This window comes from Diceros bicornis, chromosome 7 (assembly GCF_020826845.1).
Source record: "Diceros bicornis minor isolate mBicDic1 chromosome 7, mDicBic1.mat.cur, whole genome shotgun sequence".
NCBI classification, from domain to species: domain Eukaryota; kingdom Metazoa; phylum Chordata; class Mammalia; order Perissodactyla; family Rhinocerotidae; genus Diceros; species Diceros bicornis.
In genome coordinates, this window is record NC_080746.1 from 7,464,239 (window position 1) to 7,477,802 (window position 13,564).

General features: G+C 44.0%; 1 protein-coding gene across 2 annotated transcripts in view; it reads left to right on the top strand.

Moving 5' to 3' along the window:
* Nucleotides 1-13,564, top strand: part of ETS1 (ETS proto-oncogene 1, transcription factor) — a 125,849-nt gene that overhangs the window by 25,719 nt on the left and 86,566 nt on the right. For both annotated transcript variants that reach the window (XM_058544823.1, XM_058544825.1), the window contains exon 3: nt 1,675-1,819. In XM_058544823.1, the coding sequence (XP_058400806.1) occupies nt 1,675-1,819 (145 nt within the window). The remainder of the gene's footprint in view (nt 1-1,674; nt 1,820-13,564) is intronic.

The window sequence follows — 13,564 nt, forward strand, 5'->3', positions numbered from 1 at the left end:
CCTGGTGGCAGAAGGCCAGGGATGTTAGCTTCTGACAGACAAAAACTCAAGGCGACTCCCTTCAGTCCTAAGGGTGTCATTACATTCTCAGGACCTTTAGCCCAGTTGGGGGGTGAACATCCCAAAGTAAACTTCATCAGCCCTAGTTTGAATGATTTTACGAATTTTATGGAAAATTTGGTCCAAATTAATGTGTAGAAAACCTCTTTCTATATTTTGGGTTTAATTTTCCTTTTTCTCTGTGGCAATATACTCTCTTCTCTTATTTTTACTGAGCTTAAGTGAATGGACAATTGCAAAACGGTGAAGAGAGTGTAGATAGAGAATAATTGGATCTAGTGTAATCGTGCTGAGTTCTTGTACTGCAGCTCGAGGGGAGAGAGGGCATAAGAGGCTCTCCAATTAGAGGATCTTACTGGGGGTTAGCGAGCTACTCTCTAGGGATGAGAATACCACTTGAGGAGTGACGCTTATTAATTAACACCTTAACATCAATAGATTTAATCACATCAAATTCTAGCAGAGTTTAATTTTCTTAACTGGGGTTTTTATGAAGGTGGAGGGGCCATAAGAGAAGAGAGAAAGAATAAAAAAGAAAAAAAAGTTGAGGAGGGGTCAATGTAGATTAGACTCCTATTCTCATGAAATCTTCTTTCCATAAATCTACTGCTTCTTCTTTTATGTTTTAATTTTTAACTCCATTGTCCAATCCCAGGAATGTTAAGGGTTTCTTATATTAAAATAATACCTACCTTATATTAGGCTTCACATACACTATTTATTACATGCATTTTATATAATATATAATTTTATTACATGCATTTTATGTCTTATTTTGCTTTATATATTATTGTCTTACACATATTATTTCATTTAATCCTCCTATCTGATGCGGTAGGTATCATTATTCCCATCTTACAACTGAGTAAACTGAGGTTTAGATGAAGGAACAGGCCCAGGCCTCCCATGAGTAAGTGGTGGAGCCAGGATTTGAGTCCATGTATCCTTGGCTTCAAGGAATAGGCCTCCCTATTCCTTGCAAAACACGGCCTCCCACACAGCACGTTTGTTTTCCTTAGAGAGTACTGGGTGGATAGTATATCTATTGGATTTTATAAAACTGATGGGAGAGTGGCACAAGTCCCCAAATGTTGGGAGAAACTGAAAATTCCTGTCTAGCATTCATATTGTTAAAACCTATGTACATTTATTAACTAAAAAATGAGTGATTTTTATTACGTGGGTCCATTTTTTGTTTCTCCTTTGGCATTTGTCATCTATTGGTTCTATGATATTGGAATGTCTTGTAACTATTTCCTTTCACAGTGTTTTTACAGAGTAAGATAACATAAAAAACCAAAAGCCAGGATTGTATAAAAGATGACCAAGATTCTGCCTTATTGTTAACCATGGGTCTTTATTTGAAAATCAGAAAAGGTAGTCCTCAAATGCTTGAAGAAATGGATGAAAATAAGTGTATACGTAGTTGGAACCCCTCTCCTTCCCTGTGTCTTTTTTTGGGGCGGTGGGTGATCAATAGTTGGTCCTATTTTGTTATCATCTATAGATGATCCCTACTTATATGTGGTTGGATGATATGAAGTCATTGTTCCATTAGGGCTAAAATGTAGAGATTTTCTTCTTAATAAATTTTCTTTTTTTTCCTGGTCACAGAGGCAGGGACCTATCAACTCTTATGAAGATCCTCGAATGGCCTGTGGTTTCCAGTCCAATTATTACCCGCAAAGAGCTTGCTACCCCTTCTGGGATGAGATGGCCACTCAGGAAGTTCCTACTGGTCTTGAACACTGTGGCTCAGGTAGGAACATAAACAAAGGCTGAGAATGAGGATAGAGTTGAAGGACAATGAAAATTTGATGAGGGCTGCTCATCAAATCACAGCAGCCATGGTTGATGTGGGTACGGAATGCTATTGTTCTCGAATGGAAAGTCCCAGACCTTCTCAATAATATTGAGGGACTTTATTCTCCAATGACAAGGTGACGAAACTCTAGGAATGGGCCCAAGAGAGGTTGCTTTAGGTCTTCATTTTGTAAATAGTTTTGTCTACTGCACATTTCCTGAGACTTATCCATTTCAGCCTGGCTGTTGACAAAGGGCCTAGAAGTTTTGCAGTCATCAAGTATGAACTGGATAAACAGAGGGCGTGTGAATTAGTCAGCCTTCTTACAGAACATAATTTCCTTCGTTCGTCTTCTCTTTCCATTATTCTCTACCTCTCTGCCCATCCATGCCCACATGTGTCTGGCTTCTTTTCCCTCTGTCCCCTTTCTCTTGTTCCCCAACTCTTCTTCACAGAAGCTTCTCTCCTCTCAGCGTTCCCTTCACTCCTTGACTTGCTGGTCACAGTGCTGCCCTCTGGTGAACAGGAATCACACTCCAGAGAACTCTATGGATCCGCTCTCCTGAAGACCTGAGAAGTTCAAAGCTCTCACCCCCATTCTATTTTGCAGGAGTCACTGTGTTTCTCACAAATTTCATTAGTCTTTGTTTGCCTGATAAGTTTTTTATTTATTTTTAATACAAAATATAAGACTTGAATTTGGGGATTCCTAAATGAGCGATTCACATATTAAATTCAATTTTTCATGAGACCAAATGATATGATAGTATAGCCAAATACGAAAAAGCCAGTTAAAAATCTGTGTTTTCTTCCAGGATGAATTCTTAGTATAAGAAATTTCATTACTCTTGCATATTGAAGATATGTAATTCTCAGGAATTACATAGGGGGAAAGAAACTGGAATCTAACTTAAGTGCAATTTTTTTGTTTGGTGTCTCTTTACCCCACAAAACTGTGTGATAAGCTACTGTTATAATAGTGTAGAAATAAAATAATGTTTGCTTTGTTGTCCACACTTTATCTTTGACCAGAAATACACAGAGAGACACAGAACAAGATGCTGTTGCACTTGGTGGGCGTTGGGGAGGAAGGCATGGGAGTTGCTTTCCAGTTGCCTGGTTCTTCTACAGGATAGAATGAAATCAATTCTTGTGTTCCATATTCTCTTGACTCAGTAGCCATTGATCTTTGAGGTACCTTTGGCACCACCCTGGATTTCAGACATAATGACATTTGTGCTGTCACTTTCTGCTTGGTATCTCAGCTCCTCCAAGCATAAATACAAATGTCTTGGCTATCTACCCATTTCATGAGGAGGTAGGGAGGATTTTGCACCTGTTCACAGGCTAGACTTGAGGACTTAAAATTTTAAGAGATGAAAAAAGTGATTTTTAAAAATTCTAAACAAAATAGATTTCATTTCTGTAAGCAAAAGATCAAAATGGTTATGTCTATATTTGTATAACTCTTGAATCTTATTAATGCCACTAGGCTTAAGTCTTATAGCTCCCAGTGCAACAGAGATTAAAGCTAACTTGCCTTAACACTTTCAGCTCTGGATGCTGCTTCTGCTTGCTGCAAGTTACATCTTAATAGCAGAGGTCATCTCCACACTCACCCATAGCCTCAAGATCAGAATGTCTCTTCTTCATGGCAAAAAGACATGGTCCTTCTCTGTTTTAGCTGAGAAGTATGTAAATGCCCAAGTGAAGATGATTTTTCGTTCTCCTCCTTGTCAATGTTCTCAAAAGCAAAAGAGTTTTTATCCCAGGGCCAATGGGACAGTGTCTGTGACACATGTGAACAGCCTCTCAAGACGAAGCTGCTTTAACATGCAAGGACTTATAGGATATGATATAATCTTCTTCCCATAGTCCACTTCATTGTTGTAAGAGGAAGGAAGCTGGAGTCACCCAGACTAGTGGCTTTTGGGTAGGATGGTAAGATGGGGGCATATAATAACCAGTACTAAAATAACCTAGGTTGCCCTCAGCTATAGCTCAGAAATGCTAGAAAGCCTCCATGAAGGAGTGGTGCTTGGTGGGAAATGCGATGTTCTGTAGTTCCTTCTGTCCTAGGCTTCCTCTGATGGAAGTATCCGGCAACAACCCTGAGCTTTTCCAGCCCCTCCTTCGCCTTTTGGGCTGTCCAGACGAAGGAGTTGCAACGATTATTTCTGGGCTGTGGTCCAGCCCTCCTCACTGATGGGTGTTCTTTGGAAGGAAATCTTGGGGTTATAGGGAAGGGAGATGAAGACATGGACCAACCAATGATTTCTCCAGCTGCAGTACATTTCCTTGGAGATGTGTTGGGTAAGAAGAAAGAGAGAAAAAAATACTCTACATTTTTTTCATTTTCTTTTATGCTATTTATAACTTCAGTTTCCTTCCCGTCCTCCGTCTCATGGCCACTCCCCACCCCCGCTCCCGTCTCACGTTTGTGCTCTCAGAAGGGATGAATGAACTCCTTTTCCAAGGACTACACATCTGTCAGTGACTGGAATACCCAACCGGAGGGGCCATCAAGAAACGATTTGGCCCCTTTGTCTGAATGTTGTTCCTGTTCACAAAGAGGCAGAGGCTGAGAAGGAGGAGAGGAGTGGAGGAAGGGAGGGGCAGGAGAGAATAAAGCTGAGAGAAAACATGAATGGGGGAGGAGAGCCTTACCAGGTGAGTGGAACAGAATACTCAGTAACTAAGATGAGTCAAGAATCAATTGGACAGAAAAGTTGGTGAAAGGGGTTCTGAGGAAGAAAGAAGAGATATGTGGAAATGGACAGGAGATATAAGTGAATTTTAGTAGAGAGGTGGTGAATACTGGGAAGAGAATATAAAAGATGAATGGAAAGGGGAGAAACGGGGAGCCCAGAAAAAGACAAGGCAAGAAGCAGAGGGAAAGATGACATGAAAGAGAAAGAGAAATGAATCTGAGGATATTAACTATACAGCTAAAAAGGGAAGCCACATTTGCATGCAATTGCCTTGCAGCTGTACATTTCTTCATGACAATCTTGTAGTCATCATTTTCTTTCATTTCTACCTCCTCCTCCCATCCACCTCTTCCCCCTCCTCCTTATCAGCCTGGAGCCATTAGCAAGAGCCAATGGGGATGGAGAGCTGGTGTTCTGCATGAATGAATGGGCCCTTTCTGTCTTAGTTTCTCGTCATCCCTCTGTCGGGGAGCTTTGTGAATCAATGGAGCCCCTTACACGAGACACGGCTGAAATGTCTGTTACTGTTTATAGTCTGACTGGAGTGGAGCCCACTGACCCCGCCTTCTCTCTGTTCCCTTCCTTTATTCTGTCCCTCAACCCCAGCCCTTTCTCTCAATCATCATAGCAAGGATCATTTTTTATGTCAATCTCTTGCTCCCTGTCTCTAAGAACTCACTAACGTTTCACTGCCATTAACTATTATGACTAGTTTCCTACCCACAGCCCCATTGAGGGGGCAAAGTAGGTGACAAACCATTTTTAGACAGAGGCAGTGAGCTCAGAGTGGTGCCCAGACCCAGCTGGAGTCATGAAACGCCTGTTTTCTCCTGGGAGCTAGAAAACTGACAACGGAGACCTAACTGAGCCCGCAGGCCATAAAACCACAGTCCATCCCATCAACTGACAGCTGTCCATATTTGATTTTAACCTTGTAGTTATCATGATTATGAATGACAATAGTTGTATCAGAAAATATGATGCTTATTTGGCACCCTTTCAGAGTTATATACTAGCAAATTATTTTTCATTTCAGAGATTGATTTTTCTTGAATCAGCCAAACTTAGGGATATGATGTTGTGACCAAAGCTCACTTTTACAAAATAGTTTCTTAGAGCTGGAAAGCTGTCTGCAGCTACAGAACACAGTAAACTCAACATAACCTCATGGGAATGAACCTATGGTCTCATCACCATGGTCCTTGATTTGAGAAACCAGACAATACTTTTTTTCTTCTTGTATAATGCAATTTGGTATGTTTTTGGTCATTGAGCATGGTAAAACCTCATCTACCCTCACTCACAGCTTACTCTCCACTTCTTGCTGGTTAAGATTTGCCCTGAGCTAACATCTGCTGCTGATCTTCCTCGTTTTTTTTTTCCCTCTGCAAAACCCTAGTACATAGTTGTATATTCTAGTTGTAAGTCCTTCTAATTCTTCTATATGAGCCCCTGCCACAGCACGGCTACTGACAGAAAAGTGGTGTGGTTCTGTGCCTGGATACCAAACCCAGGCCCCCGATATGGAGGGCGCTGAATTTTAACCACTAGGCCATCGGGGCTGGGTCACTCTCTACTTCTCATTCTTCATGAGAGAGGAAGTATATATAGTATAATGGTAAAGAATCCAGACTCTGGAACCAGAGAGCTTGGGTTTCACATCAGCTCTTCCTAACTGTGTGACTTTAGGCAACTTACTTAATCTCTGTATTTCAGTTTCCTCATCTAAACCACTGGTTCTCAAAGTGTGTCAGAATCACCTGGAGAGCTTGTTAAAACATAGGTTGTAGGATTCTATCCCCAGGGTTTCTGATTCAGTGAGTCTAGCGTAAGGCCCAAGAATTTGCATTTCTCACAAGTTTTTAGGTGGTGCTGCTGCTCCTGGTCCAGAGACCACACTTTGAGAACCACTAAGTTAATATATGTAAAGCTTAAAGAAGTCCCGTCACTTAGCAAGCACGATATGAATGTTTGCTATTATAACTCATTGTCCTAAAGTGCCCAAGAGTCCAAAAATGTCTGGGTATCGAGTCAGAAAGTGACTCGTTGATTGCTTGAACACGTTTGGTGGCCAGCGCCACATACTGGAAACTGAGAAGACATATGGAGAAAGGGGAAGACGCATTCCTTGTCGCTAAGCAACTTTTATTCGTGTGTGTGTGTGGGGGGGGGGTACATTTACATGATAGAAGAAATGGTTCCTATATGAAATATTACACTTCATTTGTGAGATAAAGGTTGTCAATGTAAGCGTGTGTCTTCGGATCTCACTATTTAAAATTTCTAAAATAAATTTACTAGTAAAATGGTAGAACTGAAGAATGTCTTTCCCAAATAAACTTTGGAAGTTCAAGTGGGAGATATATTGAGGGTCCGAGTTCACGGTCTCTCCTGGGGCCTTCTCAGACGGCCAGGCGGCTGGGAGAGATCAAACCTGGGCCGATGTTTGGAAAGGGCCATCGACAACCAGGTGGGAAGTTTCAGCAGGAAAAACAGATGCCTCCAATTTGGCTTTTAAGTGTTGAGAACATTGAGGGAATGCCAGAGAGACTTGTTAAATGGAGATTCACCTTGCTCTGAAATGTTTATTCTCATAGCAGGTTTGTTCCTTCAACTGACCATCTCAGATGGCCCTGTTGTTTTAAAAAATGGTATTTTAAACTCTATCTGCTGCACATATCTGTTCTTTCCTCATTCAGGGTTTGTCTTCTTTTTCTAGAGGAACTGTTTCAAGGTTCTTTGTTCTTCAAAACAGTTCTGATCCCGTATGTGTGTGTGTTTCTGGCAGGTTGTAATGTGAACTTTTCTTTTCAGGGAAAATTTCAATCTTCTCAGATTCTGCCTTGATAGTTGTGGTGTTTGGGAAGGAGGAAGCTGTAACCCTGGCTTAGATTTTAGCCTTTCACAGAAGGCTAGAGTTGGGGCCCAGCTGCCCTGACAAGTTACTTCCAGGGGACAGCGTTGAGGGAAGCTTGATGCAGGGACACCCTTTCCCCCGCCACATTCCATCTCTGGGAGAACCAAAGGTTGCCAGAAAGAAAGGCTGGAGGAAAGAGAAGCAGGTCTGCCTTGCCCAAGCAGTACATTAGGGAGAGAATCCGTATGCAAAAATCTATCCTACACACTTGTTAGATGGTTTTGTTCTTCTGATAATGAGATTTCTACCTGACCCTATTCTCCACAAGTGAAGGATATTTCTCTGGCTATGGACTGAATTTGCTCCTTTTGAGCAATGTCACATTGCCTCATCCTTTCTATTCCCACCCACTGCTCCCTTGGTAGCTTTCCAGCCTGTGCTATTTCATATGCAGATTACAGGAAATTTCAGGATAAGTTTTTGAGTATAAGCTGCAAGGTATTGAGTCCAAGCATAGGGTTCAGGGTGGTTTGGTGGAAAAAGCAAGAACTGGCTTGGGATCTTGTTCCCTCTCCTTAACCAGGTGGGATACTCACACTTTTTTCAAAGAGTTCTTGTGCCCACTAAATGGGGTAGTCTACTTAAAACGTCATAGTCTATAGCAGGTAATCAATAAACATCACCTTCCTTCTTTTTCCTTTCAGCATGATGGGAGTGTGAATTTTAGTGAGCCAAAGAAACTAGGTGTCCCACTCTCATCCTGCCCAAGGCTAACTTTCTGACACCTGCCACCAAAGAAACTAGGTGTCCCACTCTCATCCTGCCCAAGGCTAACTTTCTGACACCTGCCAACTTTACCCTTCCCTGTGCTTCATTTTACCAGTGAAAAGAGAAGAGAGCCTGGTGCGGACCAGAGAGTGAAGCACTGCCCGGTTAGGGACTTGAGACCTGTGTCTGCGTAGTGACGCACAGCCCGGGTCAGTGAGGGTTGTAGAGGCCTTTATAAATGTAAATCACCTCTGTAGGGCCTCGGGAAAGAAGGTAACCCAGAGGAAGAAGGGGAGACCACGGGTAGTGGAGTCACAATTAGAACGCGAGCATCCTGGTGGCTGTCCTCCATTCGTTGCTTCTCAAAAATGCTCGGGAGTAACAGCATTGCACGGGAAGTCCCAAGAGGCTGGGGAGAAAAAAGTTCTCTTAACTTTTTCAAACCACAAATATTTGGTCCGAGTTGGGAAAAGGTCCCTGGGGCACCGACTTCTTGCTCTATTCAAGCAGTTTGACCCCCCTTGTAGAACTCCTAGAGCGGAGCTGGGGACGGGAGATGCCGCGCCTGGCGTCAGCGCCCTCTTGGCTCGGCCCAGGCAGCGGCCGGGCGCTGCTCCACTCAGTGAATGGAAATCTTGGCGTGGGTGAATGGTGTGGGAGCTGGAGTCCGGCGGAGGGAGGGGGCTGTGTGAGAGAGTGCAGGGGTGGGGGATGGATGAGCAGAGACAGCCTGTTTTTCTCAGTGTCTGGCCGCGGAGAGACTCTTACTCTCTCTCCAGATGTTCGCTGTGTTTATAGCTGCTGAAGCAGGAGACCCAACTCCCTCATTAATAAGTTTCTTTCTTGCACTGCAGCCAGGGGTCTCAGCCCGGAGCCTGCAGCTGGAAGAGGCTCGGTGGGGGAGGGCCTGAGGGCGAGGCGTCTCGCTCCCTTCCCCAGCCTCCCAACCTCCGCGTCCCTAACCCCTACCCCGCCTTCCTCCTCTGCAATCCTCCCAAAATACACGAGCACACAAAAAGAAAAACACCAGCAGATTTTTTATTTCAGAGAGTAAACACTTGGGCCATGGGGGTCTGGAGGTTATGGGAAAAGAGGAAACCATCAGGCTAATCAGGCAGGCACACACTTCCCCTGCTGAAATAAAACAGAAATCATTGCTCCTCAGGGCTGGCGGGTTAACCCCGGCGCTGCCAGCAAAGCGGGCGCGGCCGAGCGAGCCAAGAGGTAGGGCGTCCGAGGACGAGAGTCGTTAAATCCAGGTCCAGGCAGGGAGGAGAGGAGAGAGGAGTGAATGCTGGGGCCTGAAAGCCTTCATTCAGTCCGTGGGAGCACATCTGCCCCAAGCTGGGCTTTAGAAAGAGACGGTTGCAACAGAAGAGATTCTGGACTTAGATTCCGTTTTGCAAGAGGTTGGAGGGAGTTCTAGATAGGTTGGGGAGATAGAGAGATAGGTGAGAGAGCGGAACGCTCTACCCAGAGCACACGTGTGGGTTGTCACTGTTGAGAAATGAGTAAGAAAGTTTTGTGAGTCTGATTTGGGCCAAGTTTGAGCCCTGCCACCTACCAGCTCTGCAACCGTGGCCAGATCACTGACCCTTTCTGAGCCTCAGTTTCCTTGGTGTAGTATAGTACTGCCCACCTCACAGGATTATGGTGAGGAACAAAAACACGTATTGAATATGGAAGTGGCAAGCACCAAAGCATGGCTCTCAATTCATGATTACATAGATTACTTTAAATTGATCAGGTTCCTCTCTCCCTCCCTCCCTCCCTCCGTCCTTCTCTCCTTTCTTTCCTTCCTTCCTCCCTCCCTCCCTCCTCCCTCCCTCCCTCCTCCCTGCCTCCCTCCCTCCCTCCTCCCTGCCTCCCTCCCTCCCTCCCTCCTTTCTTCCTTCCTTCCTTCCTTCCTTCCTTCCTTCCTTCCTTCCTTCCTTCCTTCCTTCCTTCCTTCCTTCCTTCCTTCCTTCCCTCTTTTGCCTGTTAAATGCCTTCAGCTTCTATCTTCACTCACTTGCCCCCTTGCTGCCTGTCTGGAGAGCATAAATATCTCATGAGCCAGAGGTCATAGGTCAAACATGAGACCTAATTGCACTCTGAGAGAAATTACCTCTCCACTGATATATAGGGCAACCTTTGGCTCTTTCTGAGGCAGGCAGTGTGAGTGGCCCATCAACTTTCAGTTCAGACCCTGCCCCCCATCATGATCTAGTCAGTTGACCATCCCCTACCCACGTCACTACTTTTTAAATAGAGGTATGCTTTCCCCACTCCATTCTTGAACATCCCAGTCAGAGTCACTCGCGACCTCTGTGAAGAAATGTTTGACTCTTTTGGACTTTCTTGGTATTTAAGAACACAGACCGTTGGGACCTCTGTTTGTCCTTGCAGGTGGCATTAAAACACCAAAAAATGAAGTTATGGATTTCTGAAGTTGTTTTCTCAGTCTTTTCCATACCTCCTCAGACTTGGCTAAAACTAAGGTGGTGCTTGAGAAACAGAGATACCAGTGATTTAAATATCCATGGAACCAGGAGGCTAGTCAACCTTTGTAGTTGTCACTTGATTTCTTCATACTTTTTTTTTTTTAATTAACCCTGACGCTTTCTGCCATGTCTTAGACCTGCAGATTCTCAGAGAGCCGGGGAGCTTGTCCTGGAGGAGTTTCAGAAACGTGTGATTCCCTTAATGTGTGCGAGAATTTCTCTAAGGGTCTGTAACTTTCCTCTGATGCTCAAAGTGGTCTGAGACCCCCAAGAGGTTACAAAATTGCCCCAAAAGAAAAGGTACCTTTGTACCCCCTGCAGCACTTAGTGTATTGTATTTAGAGAGTAGGCTAAGCATATTTTGTTGAACGGGATTGAATTCACTGGTATAAGCTTCCTTCCTATCAATCTCTTCTCACCACTCTGGTCAGTCTCAAGAGAGTGTATGTAAATCTGGAAGCTGTTTCCATCCCATTGTCTCGGAGATGTTGGACATTGAAGCCTTCCCTAAAGTCCAGCCACATCTCTCCTTTTTCTTTTCCCACATCTCCTTTTATTTTATGCTCCTGAGAATGGTCTCTCCAAACACCTAGGAAGGTTCTGGACCTGTGGCCTCTCTTCTGTGAGGTGGAGGTGGGGATGGGGCAGAGCACTTGGCTCTACTTCAGAGGACCATGGGAGAGTCACACTGTGATCCGCTTCTTGCAGATTTTCCAGTGCTTGATGGATTTCCCCCAGCATCGCTATTTCATGGTGGGGGAGGGGGAATGAGTGATAGGAACAGTGCCTCTGAAGGGGGCAGAAATCCACCTCCAACAATGTATACAGAAACAACCATGGCCCATAAACCTCCGCATGCTCCAGGCTCTCCCAGCCAACTGCCTCCGACTCTGGGCCGTCCTTTGGAGTCTGAGCCCTCATTTCTGCTCTTCGGCTTCTCTGGGAACCATTGGCTATTATAGCTGCTGCCACAAACTAACTTAGACAAGTGGAGACCATTTTCAGAAGTCTCAAATCTGGCAAGAGAGATCACCCACCCTGGGTCAGCTACTTCGAACTGCCCAGTGACGTCCTAGCATTTCCTTCTTGGGTCAATACAGATGGACATTCTTCACTGAGCAGGGCTTAGGGCTTGTATCCCAGTGAACACTCATAGCTTGAATATTGGGTTTTATAATGAAACTGGCTGAAATGCCTGAGGGCTGTTCCTGGAGAGTGGAGTAAAGACTAGAAATAATGGAAAAGTTGTTGTGTTTGCTTCAACCATACCTGAAATATTCAGGCATTTCATCAGTACTTTGTGCTTTGAAAAATCTGAGTTTAAAATTCCTGAACAACAAACCAACCTATCATGGTGCCAAGTTTGTTTGACTTTTCGTGGTTTTTTTTCAACATAGTTCAGACCCCTCAGAATTTCCAGTTAGATTATCTGTGCTTGTCTCTATTTCTTGTTGCTTCTTTAATGACCAATAAAAAAATTAAGAATAAGGAGTAAAAATAGTTCATATTCCATTCTTCTTTAATTTTAAATAATCTTATTGTAGTCAACAGAAGGCCTGCCTTCTTTCTAGAACAGCTTGAGAGGTAGAGAAAGTGCCATTCCTTAAATAATTTCTATATGCTAAGGGTCACACATGTGTGCTCTCTTTTACTCTTACAGTATTCCCTTGAGGGTGGTATTATCCCCATTTTACAGATGAGATGAATGAGGCTCAGAGAGGTAAAGTTACTTCCCCAAAGAAGTATAATTCTGGGAGATGGGGAGAGGGCCGGTTATGCTGGGATCTTACTCCAAAGCCCATGCTCTTAACCATTAGATGGCCCAGACATTTTCTTAGGTCTTTGTTGTTGCCTCATTCATCCTTAGTGGCAATATCCAGCCTCTAGGATAAGAGAATATAAGCTTTCCTAGCTTTCTCACAAACCAAAGACCCATGAAAATCTAACAGAGAAGGCATATAGGGAAAATGAGCCTCTGGGCCAACATTGGTCCAACACTGGTTATTCAAGGGCACGAAGGAGTTCGGTAATCTGCAAGGCTGCTTCTGAGAATGGTTTTCCTTTGCTGGCATTCACTTAGGGTCTGTCACCTAAGTATTGCACTGCCTTTGTGCCCTTACTCCTCCTCCACCATCTAGCTCTGTGAGCAGACAGAGTCACTGAGCAAGACTAAACCCTAGGAAGTTTCTGAAAGGTTATACCCTTGAAGCTGTCCACAGTGTACATAGCACGTGCTGAAGTTTACACAGATTTCTCAGACCTCTGAATAGAGAGACTAATTGTGGGCAAGCTGCTTTTCAGCACACAGGATGGGCTGTTCTCTGTGGGTTTTACTATCAAAAGGCTTTTAAAAGTGCAGTGTAGCCATTGTTGAATTTTTCACAATGAATTAAATACCATTTCTCTCCTCGCAGCTGTTCCATGTGAGTGAGTGTGGAGTGCTTTTTTTTTCCTGGCAGAAGACGTCTGCTGTGTAAACCCAAGTGCTGGGGTAATGAGATTATTTGTGTGCGAATTCTTTAGGAAAATCATTTCTTTCTTTTAAACTCAATGTGATGCAGGGCTGCTGCTCTGGAGACGGAAGAGGGAGAGCCTTGGAAAAGAATGGAATTGAAATGTCTCTGAGCAGAACTGGGAGACGGCAGGGGTGAGGGGCTGAGGGACGAGGCTTCCAGCCTGGGCACATTTATCCACATTTCCCCAGGGCCGCCTGCACACTCAGCCCTACCGCCTGGGCTATGGAGGAGGGAAATTCCATGTATTTTTTTTAGTAAACAATTAATCACTTTTCCATCTGCCCTTTCAAAATTCCTTCCTGATCTCACAAGTTTTTAATGGAATTGAAGGAACCCTTGTTTTGCTTTCTACCTATTTTTATATC